Source organism: Rhamphochromis sp. 'chilingali' (assembly GCF_963969265.1).
Source record: "Rhamphochromis sp. 'chilingali' genome assembly, chromosome: 3".
In the NCBI taxonomy this organism is placed as follows: domain Eukaryota; kingdom Metazoa; phylum Chordata; class Actinopteri; order Cichliformes; family Cichlidae; genus Rhamphochromis; species Rhamphochromis sp. 'chilingali'.
This window is the reverse complement of record NC_137931.1, coordinates 27,282,697-27,302,495: the sequence shown is the minus strand read 5'-3', so window position 1 is coordinate 27,302,495 and position 19,799 is coordinate 27,282,697. Positions and strand designations below refer to the sequence as shown.

Below are 19,799 nucleotides of genomic sequence, written 5' to 3'. Positions count from 1 at the left end.
AGCTATAACCTCTGTTTATGTTAACAATCTGTTGACTGGTTGCTACAAACCTCTGGAAAAATTCCCAGAGAACTCCTAAGACCACGTTGGCTTTTTGGTTATTAAATGGTCAGAATGGGAAATTCATAGAGTTGTGCTCAGTTTACACAGCATCATTGCCTTAATAAATTACAGTATATGTAGACCTGTTCAATTTACATTTATAGTCAACACATTAAGATCCATTTTGAGCAGGGAAATCCTGCCCAACCTGAAAATTATCAACACATCCCACATGTGTTGTCTGTGTAGTAAATCCTGGTTTAGGATATGTTGTTTATCAGAATAGTAATGGACTATGAGGCCATGCCTGCCACTGTAGTGACTGCTGCTGTTTGTGCTATCTTGTTTGTATCTGAGCGCGAACTTTGACCTCCTTCTGCCGGTTTGATTTTCTATCTTTGTTCATATAAAAGCTGCTCTGATGGCACTTTAACTCTCTGACTCTTATTGCTGCAAACCAAGGCTTGAATAACACCAGAGGCCAGGGTACAATACGTCGACAATCTTTATTGGGGCCATGTTGCTTAACAGGCTTGAATGTGAAGTGATTGACGTCGATGGTTTGTGTCTACTCATCATCGCTTCCTCGCATCTTTTCGATAACTTTGCCTATCCACTTGGTCATCCTGAACAGGTGAGTGTAGAAGCCGTACTTCCCGTCGCGATCGCAGCCCTCGCTCCATGACACAATGCCGATCTGATACCAGCGGTTCTCTGCCGGGTACTGCACAGGAAGACAGTTTCAAAATAAGGCTCATTGTTTGCAAAGGCAGCTATTCTAAATTCTCAGATTGAACCTTTTGTAAATGGTAGAAAAGTCTTTTCAGAGCTGAAAGAACGAAAAACTCTATAAATATTTTAACTCCTTTTTCAGTTTTTAAGCAAAAATGCCAAATAACACTTAACTGTGAGTATGTATTGCTTTATATTGTAAGAAAATAAATGAAGATTTAGGCTGCCAGTTAGGCATATCTGAAGATTACGTAGTTATTCAACTTCTTGTTACTATCCCCCCTGTCTAGAGTTTGCAAAAAACCCTGCTTTTTAATATGTTATATTGTTGTTATGAGAAGAATCTTCAAATCTGTCTTTAAGTTTTAAACTCAACTTTGGGCATTAAAATTGATGAAGTTTTGGGCCGATGTTGACGAAACGGTTTGGGAACCCTATGTTTAAAGATCCTGCCAGAAAAAAGGCCATTCCAAAGAAAAACACAAGTATGTTTCATATGGGACTAAACAGCTGTGTAGCTTTAAGAAATTTGCCCAATAAACCTCACTAACTGGGAATCCTCACTAGTGAATAGTGAGTTTCAGTTCCTACCTTTTGGGTGAAGGTTTCTGGTGCCAAAGGGTATTTGGTAGGTGACCTGAACGTGAACTGCATAACGTTACTGAAACAATGCCAGAGAGAATGTCGGCCGTCATCGAAGCTAAAGGCAATCCAGTGAAATACTGGTGTATGATTGTGCAGTGTATATGTTTTAACACTATGTTAAAGTGCTGTGTGGCACTTTTCAAAACCTAGTGATTTTAAAGACCACAAAAATAATTTATAATCAACTACATGAAAGAATACGGAGTTAAAGCGATAAATAAAATCACATAAATCCTGAACAAACTGTGTGAATCAAATCATCATTGGTGTCCCAGAGAACACACATTTTCCCCTAGAAACCTTTGACATGGAGTTAAACTGGTCTCTAGGCCTGTGTGACTCTGAATTTAGTTGGAGAAAGCATGGCTGTATGACTTTGGCACAAACGAAGCATTGGTAATTCCTAATAAAAACATTTTGCATTTTCAGTAATTTTATATATTTGGGTTGTGGTAAAACATATTAAAGCCATAAAATACTGTTAAAATACTGTTAATGTCCAGATATATTTTCAGGAAATGTTTAACATTTTTAACGTGTCAGGAACAACAGTCTAATTACATTGTTCTTCTTGATGATTGAGAATGCATCAAGACGAGGAGTCAAGGAGGCCATTTACGTGAAAAGGGAAAGAGGGGGCCTAAGGGTACATCTTTCACCATCGTGATTGCAGCCATTCCCCAACTCTCTGTGAATGGTACTCATGGCCATTGATCAGTGGGTTTTGGTCAGTGGTTATTGATCAATGGTCATAAGAATTTGCATAATTAAGATTAAGGAACTGACCTCCCAGCCCATTGTTCCTTCAGTGGGCTGGTTTCAGTCATTATGCAAATGTACTGTTTATAAGTTTGGGGAAAGCTGCAGTCAGCTGAGACTGAAGACGTCACTTAGATGAGTGACGAAACGTTTCTCCCACAAAACGCTACATCCAGATGAACAGAATCAACTTTTTGGATAATTACACTGTTGTTCAACTTATAAACAAGAAAGCATTAATTTTGGATATAAATGTTAATTTGATTCTATATGTAACAGTTAACACACTGTGTACATATTTTATTACTATGCGTTAATTAAAACAATGTCCTGAATTTTTAGCAGATTAAATTAATGTATATGTGTGATATTTACATTAAATGTTACAAAGCACTGAACAGAACATATGAAAATCTGTTTAAGTGTTAATATACTGTGTTTTACTGTGCTACTGTATCCTTCTGCAACTGTCTTACACTGCCTTCACTTCTGTGTGTTCTCGTGCCGTCGGTCTTATAATTTATTTAACAAATATTTTATTAAACAGCTGCTTGAGATATAAACCAGACGTTATCTAATGATAAGAAATGGTAAAGAGGAGACTTAATCTATCATTTGTTCTTCTTTCATTGTGATTCTCACCTTCATCACAAAAGGTCCGCCGCTGTCTCCCTCACAGGCGTCTCCACGATGGTTATCGTCTGGTTTATAACCTGAAACAACCAGAGACTGTAATTATAGAGAAACTATGACACCTTCAGGAGATGCAGGATCATCCTGAGAGAAACAGCCAAATTCCATTCAGTGCAGCCAATGAGACGGCAGCATCACTCAGCACACCAGGGGTTTATTCAGGATCAAACAGTTGGACCAAAAATAAGCCAAAGATAAAATATAAACAAGCATTTTCTTGAACAAATGTGGAAAATCTTTTGTTTTGTTTTACCAGCACAGAACATGTTGTCTGTGATCTTGACTGAAGTGGAGCTGCGGCAGATGTTCTGGTCCACTATCGGTAGGTGGATTTGCTGAAGGACTGATGTTAAATTTCTCACTGCAGGGTTCCAGCTTTTCTTCAGGCTCCCCCACCCGGTAACTCGGCCCTTAAAGCCTTCAGACATCAGACTGCCGGAAAAAATACCAGTCAGATATATCACAAGGCCTGTCACCATCCATAGTATAAACCTCACTGAACCAAAGTGTCTCTGAGCACAGTTCTTAATAGCACCCTCTACTGGCGCAGTCTTTGCATTACTTTAGACTTTCCAAGAAGACAGAAGGAATCTGTGGGATCTGAAGAATCTTTTAACCCCCTGCAGGATAACTGGAGAAAGGAAAATCGATATCTATGGAGAAATAGCTATGTGACCAAGTTTGAGGACCTGACTTGATTTAATCAAATTGTTGTTTACTGAGGACTTTAAGCAAAGTCCTTGGCACAATAATAAACTGTGTTGATACCTCCCCGATTAATATTTCTAGCAGTATTCAACACCATATGAACAAAATAATCTCTCCAGCAAGCTCTATGTCGGACCCAGAGTCTCCCCCACATAAAAACGCTCCAGATCACTTGACAGAACTTGAAATTCAATTCTCCATTCAAGACACATTTTCACTTGTTTCCTTTCATTTGGTGGGAAATATAATTAAAGAATTTGGTCTGAACTTGTCAACTTTTAATTGGTTGCAAATGTTTGTCTTACAACTTGGCGACGGGCTTGCTGGGCAGGCAGATAGGATGGATCTTATCAGTGAACGTGACCGGCCTTCTCATGTGCAGCAGAGCGATGTCACAGTTCAGGTTTTCCTTCCAGTTGTACTTGGGGTGGACAATGATTTCATCAATTACCACAACCTTCTCAATGCCACGCTCAAACCTAGAAAAAAATGACATAATTCCAACAGGCCTTCAAATGAAACTAATGATAATTAAGACAGACACGCCTTTTTACATGGTGCTTCTGTGTTTTCCCAGGCGGCCCAGTATATCGCTGACAGTGAAGTTCTTGTTCCAGGGTGGGTAAAGGATGCAGTGAGCTGCAGTGAGGATCCACTGATCACTGATCAGACTGGCTCCACACAAAAACTCCTGTGGGCTACGCCTGTACAGCATCACCTGCCTGCAAACAACAAAATTATTTATTAAGTTAGAAATATAAGTTGAGTCAAAAACAGTTTGTATCTTAATGGTTCTTTTATTTATTTCTGATTGGCAGGATCCCACAACCTTTTTTCTTTTATTTATTAATTGTAGTGAGTCAATTTTTCTTTCTTGGTGTGTTTTCTAAGGACATTGTCAAGATTTAAAAGCTATTGATGTTTCTTCTTTTCGGTATATTCTTGGCAAAGGAGAATCTTCATTGGATGTTTGCTCTTACAGTTCTAATGGGCAGAGTGAGGCCTGTAGATTCTGTTGGATCTACAGTGTAAAAAACTTGCGTGGGAAGAACAAATGTGTCAGGAATGCACCATTTGTGAGGGGAAGAATGTAATCACAGATATATTCCTGCAAACAGAACATTTCTTTGGCCTCAATATTTAACTGCTCACTGTGGAATGTATACATATTACTAATTTGTCACTTACCACTGTTTAGATTCCTCCATCAGCTGACACAGAGGTCACCCAAATGAGTATGGTTGTGGCGTATGGCTATGCATAATAACTGGAAGACCTGGTCCACCCTTTGCATCATAACCTGGGCCGGCAGCATGACTTTCAAATCTGTCTCAGCTTTTTTACAACAAAGAAAAGATACCGAAAACCTTCCCTGTTTCATACTTTTATTTATTTGCTTGATGTTACTTACTGTAAGTCTTTGAATCAGCGAAGCCTGCAAGCACAGACCTAACAGAGCCCTTCACTTTTTCTATTTCCTTGCTACCTCAGCTCTTTCTTTTGGGTATTTTATTTACCTTTGAAGCTACTTGATTTTCAAATTCCAATTTTATTTGTCACGCTCACAATCATACACAGTACAACATGTAGTGAAATGCTTATTGTTATGCAATGCCTATAGTAAAGAAATTTGCAAAATTTACAAATTTTATGTTTTAGTAGTTTACAGTAAAAAAAATTACACTTTGAAAAATGTACATAAAAAGAGGCAATAAGAGTTCCATAAAAAAGATCTAACAGATTTAAAGAATAAATTAAGAATTTAACCTAACAGGTAAAGAGTAAACTAAGAGTTAAAGGTAAATTATAAGATAAAAAAAGTAGAATGTACAAATAGACAATTTAAAAAAGAAAGTATAAGAATCGTGCAAATAAACAGAGTGTCTGCGGCGATTTGATGTATAAGAGCCCAGACTACCCCTGGTTCAGGGCCCAAATAGACTGGGGGAAGAAGCTCCTCCTCATTCTTTCTGTTTTGACCTTAAAGGATTGACCTCAACAGTGAGAAAAGTTCATTGTTGGGATCGGAGAGGTCTATCATGATCTTTCTGGCTTTGGTCTTGCAACGTTTAGTGTAGACAGACAGCAGGTCAGGAAGCTCAGAGCAAATGATGAGGATGATGATGAAAAAGCTTTATTTATCACTTGCTTTTGGCTGAGCGCACCACTCTTTCAAGATCTTGTCTGTCCTGCTTGGTGCTGTTCCCATACCAGGTGCAGATGTTTCCCATCAGGATGCTCTTGATGGTGCAGGAGTAGAAGTTAAGCACCCTCAGCAGCAGATGGAAGTTTCTAAGTCTTCTGGGGAAGAAGAGATGCTGGCGAGCTTTCTTGAACAGGGTGTTGATGTGACATGACCATGACAGGTCCTAAGTGATGCAGACACCCAGGTACCGGAAGCTGTCCACTCTCTCCACTGGCGCATCACTGATGATCAGGGGCTCGTAATTCCTTGCCTGCTTTGTACTGAAGTCCATAATCAGCTCCTTAGTCTTGCTGAGGTTAAGCAGGAGGTTGTTCTCCTGATACCACTTCTCCAGGTCCATAATCTCCTCCAGGTAGGCCTTCTCGATATTGTCAGAGATCAGGCCCAACACAACAGTGTCATCTGCAAACTTGACAATGGAGGTGGTATCTGATGTGGCTACACGGTCGTAAGTATACAGTGAGTACAGCAGGTGGCTTAAAACACAGCCTTAAGGCACGTACTGAATGAGATGTAGGGAGAGACTTGTTTTCCCATCCTCACTGATTTGGTCTGTCTGTAAGGAATTTGAGGATCCACTGGCACAGTGATGAGCTGAGTCCTAGATCCTTCAACTTGGTGAAAAGCTTTAAGGGAATTATTGTCTTGAATGCAGAACTGTAGTCCATGAACAGCATCCTAACATAATTCCCTCTGCCAGTGTCCAGGTGACTCAGGGATGTGTGAAGCAGGTGTGATATGGCATTGTCTGTGGAAGATTAGTCTGGTATGCAAACTTAAGTGGGTCAATGGTGGCAGAAAGTGAAGAAGTGATGTGGTCTCTTACCAGTCCCTCAAAACACTTCATCACTGTTGATATCAGTGCTACTGTGGCTGTGCGATATGACCGAAATCTCATATCCCGATATAAGACATCTATCGTCCCGATAACAATATAAATTACAGAAATGTCACATTTTCTGTAGATTCTGTGAATCTCGGACAGCTCGATTTGCGTGAATTGTTTCCAGCTGGGCGTCATTTACCTGGAGTCGAGTGTTTTAACCGATGTAAGAAACTTTACATTTTTAGACATAAGTTGTAACAGCCGCCGTTTACTTTGTAAGTATTTATTACACAGCGTGCTGTGGAGAAAAGCCTGTTCTAACATTTGAGTCTAAGGTTTATTTTTTAGCACCTGACGGCTCTTTTTGCTTCTCATCCATAAAAGCATACTTGATTCAGTTTATTTTGAAAAGCCTCAACAGGATCTTGAGCTTTATTGTGAAAGGTTTATGTAGAAAATAAACAAGCGGACATGCGTTGATTTTACCGTCGTTGTTGCTAATGACAACACATAAAAACAGGCGCTTGTCTGTCCGTAGTGTGGTTATATTAAATATAAGAGAAAGAGAGAACTTTAAGGAATGTAATATAGCCACTACAGTGACCATCCAAACTATGAAAAAATATTGCTGTAAACAGTTTATTTTGCGACACCACGAAACAAACGATAAATGAAACAATAGATGTTTTTATATCGTCATCTGATATATATTGTTATATTGATGTGATGGCATGCCACACATGGTAAGCTCCACACCTCACCACCAGTTGATTCACGTTAGTTTAATTTACAGTCACTACTTTAATATATTCTACTTATTGTTCAATATTGTTTCTTTATTAAATGTATTTATTTTTCAATCACACCTTCCAATGTTTATATGGCGTGCACACATATTAACCTTGCAAGGTCAAAGTTCTGTTTTATGTTATATTAATACATCTTTCTTTGTTTGAGTTACCTGGGGTTTGGCTTCTCCTCCTGTCTGGTAAAAGGTGTGGCAAAGGGCTGGGAGACAGCCTAATTGGATAGCACCACATGCTTCATTGCCTGGGGGGTGTTTCATGTTTGTTTAATTGTTTTGTATTAGTTGGTTATATGGCAGCCATCTTGTTTTCCCCCGTGTGTGTCATTTGGTTTAGCTAAGTCAGTATTTAAGTTTCCCCATGTGTCATTTCAGCAGGTCAGTTTATCATATGTTTGTTTGAGGTTTTTGTTAATTATTATCTTGAGTTTAGTCTATTGAGTTGACCTCTTTTATTGGTCTGCCTGTTTAAGTTTTGGCTTTGTTAAATATATTTTCATATTTTTGGGTCAATAAAACCCCTTTTTTGAATTAAAACCACCTGTGTCCTTTATGCTTTACTGCTTGGTCCTTGACAATCGAACAGCCCTAAGTGCTACTGGACGATAATCATTGTGGCAAGCGGGCTGTTGTTTCATAAAAACAGGGACAACGATGGACTGTTTGAAGTACATGGGAACCACTGCTTGGGCCAGGGAGAGGTTTAAGATCACTGTGAACACCGGTACTAGCTGGTCAGTGCAGGCTTTCAGGACCCAACCAGGGATTGCATCTTCTCCTGCTGCTGTTCACTCTCCTGAACAGCGTTGAAAGCATTGTTCCTTACTGGTCCTCTCCACACACATGCAGCCATTTGTTGTGTTATTTGCTGCAGCGTCAAAGCGAATATAAAATGTGTTCAGCTTATCAGCCAGTGAAGCGTTGGCATTCATCACTGAAGAAGCTGTCTGTTTATAGTCTGTTATTGTCTGCAGTCCCTTCCATTGGCTCCTAGAGTCGCACTGTTGTAGCTGTGACTCTAGTTTTTCCCCGTAGCTCCGCTTTGCCTTTGCAACCACGCTGCGCACATTGTAAGCAGCCTTGTATTGGTCCATATTACTGGAGACGCGACCCGCTTTGTAGGCAGTGGTGTGCGATCTCAGAGCGTCGTGGATGTTTTTATCCACCCACGGCTTCATCCACTAGTTTCCTGATATATCCCACAACCACTTACGTAAACATGTTGATGCCATCAGAGCTGCACCGAAACATGTTCCAGTCTGCGTCATCCAGTGCATCCATCCAGCGTGCGATCTCTCTCCTGATTGGTGCTTCCTGCTTTAGTCTTTGTAAACAGACACGAGGAAGATGATGGTGTGGTCCACTTTTCCAAATGCCGGCAGAGACTGTGCTTTGTAGCAGTCTTTGAATGGATTGGTCTAATGTCCTTGTGCCCCTGGTGGGGAAGGGGATGTGTTGGTGAAGGTTATGAAATGTGCATTTGAGATTTACTCTGTTAATAGCTCCCATAACTATGAGAGCAGCATCCTAGTGAAGTGTTTGTTTTTGTGTGAGAGCCTCATGTAGTTCACATAAGGCAGAGTCTGAGTCCGTGTGTGACAGAATATAAACAGTGCAGGCAATGACCGCAGTGAATTCCTGAGGAAGACAGAAAGGGTGACATTTAACGATCAAAAGTTCCAGATTGGGTGAGCAAGAGCTTGTGAGTGGAAAAATGCTTGTGCTATCGCATCATCTCTTTTCTTCCTCGGTGCCATTGTTTTGTTTATTTCTTTTCTTCGGTAGACCGAGAAAGTATCGCTAGGTTCAGCAATGTCTCGGTGACAGTGTTGGGAAGGTTACTTTTAAAATGTATTCCACTACAGATTACAGAATACATGCCCCAAAATGTATTTTGTAACATATTCCGTTACGTTACTCAATGACAGTAACGTATTCTGAATACTTTGGATTACCTATTATATTATCGTGCTTTTTACAACTACATGAATGTACTATTACTGTGTGATTTATTACTTTTACTGAAGGTTACTCGCCATACCAATACCGACTAGATTTTTAAATCTTAATATAAAATGAGTAACAGTAGCGTGGACATTAGGTAAGGCTGCACATTTTGCAGCGATCTCGTATAGAAAACTATTCTGCACGTATATAAAACAGGTCCGCGGCTCTAAACCGTAGTAAAGGGACCTCTGGCTAATGTGTCGGGTTCGTGTCGGGCTCATAGCCGAAAAATAGCTTTACTTTGTTGTGTGGGTCAACTTTGCTAGCGAGAGACAGAGAAAGGCGTCGAAAGGCTGCTCCAACGGAGCTTATTGTTTCGGAGAAAAACACGAACACAGCGTACAGTCCAGTCTTAATAGCTTAATTACAACTGGGCTCGTCAGGCACTCTTTTTGGCTGCAGTGGTTATTATTATATTTGCATGGTTCCAGCTCCCGTTTCTGCTCAATGACAGCTCGTACTTTTCCTTTTTCTCCCTCCCTCGCTCACAGACACATAACGTATATGGCAGTCCATTCTCCCAGCAGCACGGACTACACTGCCCATGAGGCTACAATCTTTAGGGCGATGCCTGTAACACTCTGCCTATTGCTGTCACGGTTCTGGGTCAGTTTGACCCAGTATTTTGAGTTATGCTTTTGGTGTGTTTTGCATTTTGGATTCTTTTCTTATTATGATGATAATGATGATTATGATTCTATGTTTCGGTTATTCTTGTTTAAGGATTAGTTCGTAGGTTTTTGTGTTCTCATGTTTATTGCAGGTTTAGTTCAGTGTCTAGTCTATCTCTCTGTGTCGTGTCTGCGTGTTTGTTTAGTGGTGTCTTGTTTCCTGTTTTACTCTGAAGGCTCATGTTCCCGTCTTATGTCAGTGTTTCTAGCTTTGTTCCTTCTGTCTTATCAGGTCTTATTCCTCCCAGCTGTGTTCCCCTTCTGTCTCTAATTTCTTGATGACTGCCTCAGTGTATTTAAGCCCAGTGTGTCATTGTGTCAGTGTCAGATCGTCTGTTATCCTCACCTCGTATTTTCCCTTATTGTGACACTGTGTTCATAGCCTGCTTAGTTACTCTGTGTTTATAGTTTTTTCCATAGTTCCTTCACAGAGTGCCTTAGCCTTCTTAGTTTACACAGTGTTCTCTGTCTTCTTAGTTTTCCCAGTTTCAGTGTCCCCTAGTGTTTTTGTTATGCCTGCAGCCACAATAAAGGCTTGCCTTATTTTGGAAACCTAGTTCTGTCTCCACCGTGTCTGCTCTTGGGTCTACCTCATTCCTCACGCCGGCGCGCCCCGCCGTGACAATTGCCTTCATATTAAATCATTTTTGTGAATATTTTTTTAAAATATTTCTTCACGTCATTATGCGGGCCGCAAGTAGAGGTGACATGGGCCGCGAGATTGAAACACAGGCATTAGAATAGAGAGGGCATAGCCGAACATATGAAACAGGAAAATACCGCTGTGTAATCCCTTTATTTCAGCAAAGTAACTGTATTCTGAATACCACCTTTTTAAACGGTAACTGTAACGGAATACAGTTACTCATATTTTGTATTTTAAATATGTAACGGCGGTACATGTATTCCATTACTCCCCAACACTGCTCGGTGAAGCAGAGGATGATGCAGTCCCGAATGTCTCTCTGAAACTTGACTCTGGCCCTGAGGTCATCACCCTTGTTCTTGATGGACTGACGATTGGCTAGCAGTATACTGGGCATGGATACACTGTGTGTGTGAGCCCCTAGCATATGTTACTGTTTTTATGTTTTAGGTGCTATAGCACTGCAGTCTCCTGAATTTTGGGATAAATTAAGTATATCTTATGTTACTTTGATAATCTCCTGATGGGAGTCTGGTCTGTTTTGACAGACATCCAGAACAATTTTGTCAATCATCCTTAAAGTCATGTTTATCTAGTGTCATTACCATGGAGCTGAGCCCACTTCAGCGTCATCACCCCCAACGATACGACACCATCTGCTGAAAAGCATGCATGCTTCGTTTGCATCTGTTTTGTTCTTCTTTTCAAACAGGGGACGCTGTCCACAATCTACAGCACAAGAAGTAAATAAAAACTTTGATAGATGGTCAAACACAACAAAACTATTAACAGGCTAGATGGATCACCTGCTTCTTGAATTGTTCTCTTTCAGCTTTTTGGGGTACAGTGAATACCTGATGCTTGCTGTCACTGCCCATTAAGTGCACTCACCATCCTCTCCTTGTCCAAACGTGCGAGGACTGAAAAGGTTTTTCCTGGCCTGACCTAAGACGGAGCGCTCCCTGCCTTCGGTCACAGTTGTTTGCTCAGGCCCTAATAGTGGGTCATCTGCAGGAAACAGGTGGACAATTGAAAAGGTAAGGGGCAGGTAAACAGGAGGATTTATTTAATAGTGGATTGTAGGTTTGTACTCTACCACATAGCTGCAGATCACAGTAGTCCATTGTTATATTTCCAGCAATCCTGACATAGCACCAGGGGCCCTCAGAGTCACCGTCAGGATTTCGGCACTTGTTGGTCTGTAGCTGAACTTCAGGGATGAACTCTTTGTCCCGACTGAGGGTTTTTACCTCCGGTAATGACCATGGCAGGCAGGTGTGACCTCCTATGGTAACACTTAGGTCCCCATTATATTCTATACCATAATTGGGCAAGCACACTATAGGTTTGTGTGGTTTCGTTGCCACAGTGGGTGGGACAAAGTCTTCACCTTCAACAAAAATAAATAAATAAATAAAAAAAGACAGATCAGCTGGCAGAACAAGGAGTGCATATTGCAGAGAAATTTAATCCTAGATTGTATATGAGCCCTGAAACACTCCAGGATGTAAGAAGAGTTCAGCAGTGATGTGGAAACCAGAGACTGTGGAAGAAATTCAGTGACTTGTGAGCAGCTCATTTTAGGTGTTGACATGGCTTTCCAACATTACTAGCACAAGAGTGTCAACTAGCCTAAAATGGTGCAAGAATATTAATTATTATCATTTGTGACACAGGACCCCGTGAACATACATATGCACGCACTGGCGTCAGGTTGGATTAACAGTCCTTTTTATTTGTGGCAATGCAACAACCATGGCGCCAACTCCTCCGCAGCCCCTATCAGCTGCTCCAGCACCACAGCGTGCCGATCCGCCTGGTTGGATTAACAAGGGTGGATTAACAATCATTTTATTTGTGGCAATGCAACTGTGGTTTTTAGCCTTGATCAGCTCAGGACACAGACACTCCTTACTTGTTGCCACACACTCCTCTCCTGCCAGACTGTCACTATCAAAAAGAGCAGACACACAGTCAATTAACCTGCGAGGTACACCTGTTCTTCCCGCCTCTGTGCCGCCCTACGAGCTCACTGAAACCAGAAACCATCGCACCTCCTTTTTGGTCTTGGGGCACGGGCATGATGTTATCGTCGCTGTCTTCTCTACCTGAGGGCGCATCTGCTGGCCCCCCAAGTGGTACCCCAGATACTGTACCTCTCTCCGCCCAACCGCACACTTCTTCGGGTTGGCCGTGAGCCCCGCCTGCCTCAGGGACTCCAGGAGAGCGGCCACCCGCTGCACATGCTCCGCCCAGGTGTCACTATAGATGATAACATCATCCAGGAAGGCGTCGGAATATTCAGTGTGTGGCCGCAATACCCGGTCAATGAGGCACTAGAATGTGGCCAGGGCTCTGAACAAGCCAAACGGATTGGTACAACCCACGAATTGGTACAAACCGTACAAAGTGAAGAAGGCAGTTTTTTTTCCCAGGACAGACACGTGAATCTGCCAGTTCTTAAGTTTCTCCAGTGCCAGTGTAAAAAATTGGGCAATGCCCAACAAAGAGTTCGTTGACCCGGGGCATTGGATGCACATCAAACCGTGACACTTCATTCAACTTAAAATAGGAGCTGGAAGAAGGGAGCAATACAAGCACTTATCCCCCCGATGAAAATTGCCTGAGTCTAGCCGCTCTGTTGTACAAGCTCTGTTGATGCTGCTGGGTCTGGAGTAAATTTTCTCGTGAGAGCCACCCCAAAGAGTAAAGCTTTAATCTCAGGTCCAGCATGTATTGAGTTTCATTTTTTGCAGGGCTCGGATCTTCCTGCCAGTTTTCTTTAATCACGTCGAGCACTCCCTGTGGTTGCCTGCCGTGGCTACCTGCCACGGGGGGTGCCACAGCAACTCAAAGGGAGAAAATCCCGTGGTGGCCTGGCACACCTCCAGCACTGTGAACAACAGAGGGTCTAACCAGCAATCCCAATTGCATTTATCCTTGTGAATTAACTTATGGATCATATCATGGATTTTAACGTTTTTAACGATTTTAACGTCTTATTCAGCTGATCCACCAACCCATCACTCTGAGGGTAAATGGTAAATGGCCTGTATTTGTATAGCACTTTACTTAGTCCCTAAGGACCCCAAAGCGCTTTAGACGTTCAGTCATCCACCCATCCACATACACATTCACAAGCTACATTGTAGCCACAGCCACCCTGGGGCGCACTGACAGAGGTGAGGCTGCCAGACACTGGCACCACCAGGCCCTCTGACCACCACCAGTAGGCAACGGGTGAAGCGTCTTGCCCAAGGACACAACGACTGAGACTCTCGGAGCCGGGGCTCGAACTGGCAACCTTCCAATTACAAGATGAACTGCCAACTTTTGAGCCACGATCGCCCCAGGGTGGTAGATGCTAATGCGAATAGATTTGCCCAATAATCCATGTAGTTTCTTCAGCTGAGACTGAAGCAGTCACTTGGATGAGTGAAGAAACACTTCTTCCACAGAAAACGCTACATCCTTTGGAGGTGGGGTGCCCCCGGCCTCTCGGCCTGGGGCTCGGTCACTCAGGCACAGCTGGGGGCCGGCGGAGCTCACGGGCGCGTCACTGCAACTCCCCCTGACTTCTGCTCCGCGGCTGCTGGGCGAGCCCTCATCTGGGACTCTCCTCAGCTCTTACTGGAACAGTGGCGCGGCTGCCCCTCTGTTGGTCTTCCATGGTCTCTTGTGTTCTGGGGGCCTCTGGATGTCTGGAGTTTTGATCTCCTCCATACCCGCTTCACACCCTGGAGGACGGGGCTGTGGCCCCCCCACACTCCCTAGCAGATCATTACATGGAGAAACCTTTGGAATGCAAGCATGCTGATCCACACAGGTATGCACACATGGGTATTCACAGACGCGGACTAAAGCTTTCTTGGCTGCTACCTCAAAGCACACTGTGCGCTGTCTATCTTGCGTGCTGCACAATATCGTTTACTATTTAGTAAATATTGATATCTATGACTAGCTAGTTTATTGTGATGGTGCTTTGTTTTCTCTATTATTATGTTGCTCTTTGTTGTTTGCTGTCTCCTCTGTTTGTTTTTTTTGTTTGTTTGTTTTTTTTTCTCCATACAGGTGACCCAGGAGTTCTTTTTTTTTTTTCTCTCTCTTCCCCCCCCTTCTCACCGTCTCTTCTCCCCTTTGGTTTTCTTTCTTTCTCTCCCCCTCTTTCTCTCATTCATTCCCCCTGTCCTATTTATTAAAAAAAAAAAAAAAAAAAAAAAAAAGGACAAAGGATGAACTGAAGCTCTGCCATCACGTAATGTCGCATACTGCTGTTTCTGATGTCATTTAGAAAAAAAAAAAAAGAAAAAAAAAGAAAAAAAGAAAAAAAGAAAACGCTACATCCAGATGAACAGAGTCAACTTTTGGGGAATCCGTATAGTTCCTTTAGTGTGCGAGACATGAACAATCTGCCCTGGTCAGTCAGTATTTCCTTAGGAATACCGACTAGGGAGATGACCTGAAACAGTGCTTGTGCCACGCTCCTCACGGAGATGGTACACAGCAGCAGCGCTTCCGGGTATCACGTCAAATAATCCACCAGGACAGATACGAATTGATAGCCGCATGCACTCCGGTAAAATGGCCTGATGAGGTCTATACGAATACGTTCAAACCAGAGGCGGAGCCAGACATTTGAAACACCTGGGACTAGCCCTAAAGAGTAGTATGCACGTGGGATTTTTATTTTATTTTATTTATTTTTTTTTGGGGGGGGGGGGGGGGGGGGGGGGGGGATGTAGAAATGACTGAAAGATTAATAGGCTCTGTTTTGAGTTTCGTTCAAAAAAGAATGACTTCATATAGGAAAAAAATATATCACATATGCAGGACACCTTAAACTAGTTTTTTAATTAAGCAGCAAGGCAGAACAAAGTCGGGGCTGCATCAAGACACACGGACTAAACCCCAATTCAACCAGACCCAGAACTGATCTGGAATTAAAACAGGACTACAACAGTTCAAAATCAGGACTACTTAGGACTTAACCAAGACAGAACCAGAATCAGAACTAGATGATAGTAGCACTAAAAATCATCATAGACCTGCACTACACTTATTTTTTAATTCTACCAAAGTCCACTATTTAGATTGAGAAAAGTTTATATAAATATTTAACCTTGTTGTGCAAACAAGCCAACTTTAATTTATATATTATATATTTTATCTTATTCTTCCCAGTTAAATTTACCCTTCATTCTAATTTGTGTTGTACAGTTATTTCATTTTTAACCTTAATTTATATTTTATTCCTTCCTAGTTAAATTTACCCTTTTTAATTTTTCATATTTATTTCCTATCTTATTCATAGCCTTTTCCTTTTTTTGTTTTCTTTAGGTCACGAGCAGTTGTCCAAGCATTTCACTACATATTGTACTGTGTATGACTGTGTACGTGACAAATAAAATTTGAATTTGAATTTGAAGCCTGCATAACTTAATAATTTGAAAAATAACAAACCTAAAAAGAAACACTAGGTACGAGATACATGAGGACCTATGATACGGTGATACTTTTGGTAAACAACCATTTGACTAACATGTGTGTCTCACCTGCTCTTGTTCCCTCTCTGTTCTGTCCTCTCTCGCCCTCTCTGCTCCTCTCTCTCCCTCTTTGTGCTGACAATCATCAAATATACAGTTGAAACCAGATATTTACAAACTCTTCAGATCAAAACACAAACACTTTTTTAATTGTAACATCAAATCAGACTAAATGTTTATTTTTTTTTAGATTGATAAATATAAAAAACATATTTGTTAACTTTAAGAGTAAAGAGAGAAACTGTCTGTATTTCTTAATTGCAAATGGCACCAAATTGTATTCAAACTGAGCCACACTTATGGAGCTCCACAATTCTTTTTCTGGTGTTTTGGTTGATATCTCTTGATTTTCCCATGTCAAAAAAACAGGCTCTGTGTTTTGCCTTATATGCATCCACAGCTGTGCCACCAATTTACTCACATGGACTCTACTAACCTATCAGAAGCTTCTTCAGCTCAGAATGGAATCGTCTGGAGTTTTCTTATTAATTAACAATAAACTTAGTGTATATGTGGCCCTAAATTTGATGAAAGTGATAAAAAATAGACAGCTCCGTCTCTCTTTATTCTGACATTTAACTAATTCAAAAGATATTTCAATATTTATTTAACCAAAACAAAACAAGTTTACTCTAAATTGATGTTGTACAGTAAAAAACTGTTCTTGTGTTTTCCATAAAGTGTAAATATCTGGTTTCAACTGTGAATATACTGCTGTGTATTGAAATTCCTCTTGTTTTGCACAGAAATATACTGAACAACATACAAAGCATAATATATAAAATAACATCTACCAGAGTGTTTTCTTTGAAAGAAGCCCCTTATGTCCATTCTTGTATTTCAGTACATTACTGAAACCGATTTATTTAGCCGTGGAGGGTAACAACTGAAAATATGAAAAAAACACACATGTAAGCTAAGACTCTCTAAAGAAACAGCATTGTTGTTGTTCGGCTTTTCATTTCGCCATTTGTTGATTCACTCGAAGAGCAAATAACGTAATATGGGTCAAGTGATCAATTTGATATCAATCTTTCGTGATACACCGTCATATTGACATTATTTGTACAGTACGAATGATTTTCTTTGGTACCTGGTCAAACTTCAGTTCTCCTCTGTCTGCCTGGCTGCGTTTCTCTAACAGCGCACTGGCAGGCAGCAGCTGCCCCGCCCCACTTAGTGTCTGAGCTCGGATCATACCAATATTAGGGGAGATTTACGCACAGTCGTAAATTCCCACAGTGTGCACTATGTGCTTCGAATATTATGTGTAGTTTTTGTTTTATACACTTGTCAGCCAGGCATCTTTTTGGAAATGCAGGTAAGCCCGCGTGGCTGGGTTGCCTGGGCTGACCAGGTGACCAACAATATCCATCACTTGGGCCACACCACCGGACCACGGATGATTAATATAAAATGATTAATATAAACTTTTTGGGATTGGATTTACACAAAAATGCATTATGTGGTCCTACAAAATGCATTTTTCTACTTTTTTTTTCTTTCTAGTATCAGTGAAGATTTTATCATATTCAAATGACACAATATGCATTGCTACATACATACATATATTCAAACCAAAGTACAATTTTGATCTAGATTATTCATATTACTGTTATTGTACACATTGCAAATACCCTTGATCCTACTTTAAAGAGGAAAGGAGTTCATTACCATGGTCTGCCACACAGCTGTGCAGGAGAAACAGCAGCAGAACAGCAGCAGGTTTTGATGTTGGTTCCACCATGATCCAGAACTCTGAGCAGAACCTCAGAACCAGATCCAGCAGTACTCAGTGTGTCCTTCTTTGTTTGTCCGTCTATGTCTCTCTGCCTGTCCTCTGGAGGGGGGGGATTATTGACCAAAGGGTCAAAGTTTGAGCCAGACTGATAAGTCAGTTATGTTTAAACCTACATGTTTACTTTTTCTCAAGAACTCGAGTCCTACTGTGAGTTAATACTGCTGTAGTTTAACACAACGGCTCTGAAACTATACATGAATTATTGTTTGGTATTAAAACATATGAGATTCATATGACAAGTCACAATTTACAAAATAACAAGTCCCTAAAAAATCTTAAAATGTCTTGATTTGGCCTGTATCATCTTTGGGACATTTCTTACATTCGAACACCTGCAGTGTTTTTGAAAGTAATAATAAAACCAGTTGTTCTGGTCTTTCATTACAGGTGAAAGCTATCACCTGGCAGTAGATAGATTCAGTTATCATAGTCTTGGGTTCCTGAAGTCAGCAAAACGATCCATCGTTCTGTCCAAACCCATTATACACAAAAATGATTCAACATTTAAAATAAAAAAATTTTAAATGTTAGGTCAAGTTCATTATTGGAGATGACACCAACCCTACCCCTATGGGCTGTTTTGGTTTTCTCTAAAATACAAGTATGGAGTTAGGCATCACCACCCACAGTTAATATGCACCAATGTGTTAGGGCTTCAATGGGTTTTTGTTTTGGCCATGTGCTCAATAAGCAATGCTCCAGAAACTAGATGTTACATTTTAAATAAATACTCAAATTTTGACATCAGACTTTCATTTGGGTGTGAATATGGTCCTTAGCTCTTTCACCTCCAGTAAGTCAATTTTTCAACCATAGCAGGACATCAAGAAAAGACCACAATCAATTGTTTTCAACGTCTGATGATTTGTGACTGGAGATCAGTCGAAGGGCATATCTCTCACCAACAGGGACAGTCTCCAACCCTTCTCAGAACCTCAATATGTCAAGCAGTTAAGAAAATGGCTGGACGTTCAGTTTGCAGTAACAGTGATTTAGAAGGAATTCGTGTAATTCCATGATCCAATCAGAGGGTGCAGTTTTACTGCTGTCAAAGATTTGCTCTTATATTCTGTGTGAAACTACAGCTTGGAGTTTATAAAGAAACTTTTAAAACATGAACAAAAACATATGCAAACAAATTTGACATGAACTACTTTTTGTAGTTTTTGATATTTTACATTATTAGTATATATCACTGTTGTCCAGATAATGTGTGGAAATGAAAAGTTGAACTGTAAGTAAATGTCATGCTCTAATCATCTTTGACGTTCAGCTCAAAATGTTATTTGTTCACTACACGATTTCTGTCTGCTGTTGGTACTAAACTCAACAATATTACATTTGTGGTTTGCACCAGTTATTTATTTATTTATTTATTTATTTGACTCAGAGGTCGGTGAAGTCAGGTGCACTTTTACTGTTACTAAGCCTGTCAGACATATGTCATTTGTGTAAATAAAGGCCACTACTGAGGTCAGAAGTTATGTACCGAATCTGATACTTTACCTTGTCTCACTGAGCATGTCATGAACTCATATAGCAAGCAGCATATTGGAAATAATTAACATTTATTACTGCAAGATATGATACAAGTCTTTAAGACAAAAATGAGCTTTTTGTGGCGTTACACCAGAGTGACCCATGATTCAGCCATTGAAAGGTACAGTTTACTATACTTCATTTTTATTCTAACAAATCTGGGATATTTTGCTTAG

General features: G+C 40.8%; 1 protein-coding gene across 1 annotated transcript; it reads right to left on the bottom strand.

The window, feature by feature from the left end:
* Positions 1-545: 545 nt before the first annotated feature.
* LOC308394249 (prothrombin-like) lies at positions 546-18,059 on the bottom strand. Its single transcript, XM_080878501.1, has 9 exons — positions 17,958-18,059; positions 11,837-12,130; positions 11,632-11,748; positions 11,346-11,469; positions 4,134-4,301; positions 3,885-4,058; positions 3,125-3,303; positions 2,821-2,891; positions 546-766 (listed from the first exon to the last, which is right to left on the bottom strand). Exons 1-9 carry the CDS (start codon positions 18,028-18,030, stop codon positions 611-613), a joined length of 1,356 nt encoding a protein of 451 aa, XP_080734627.1. The 5' UTR covers positions 18,031-18,059; the 3' UTR covers positions 546-610.
* Between the last annotated feature and the right edge of the window lie 1,740 nt (positions 18,060-19,799).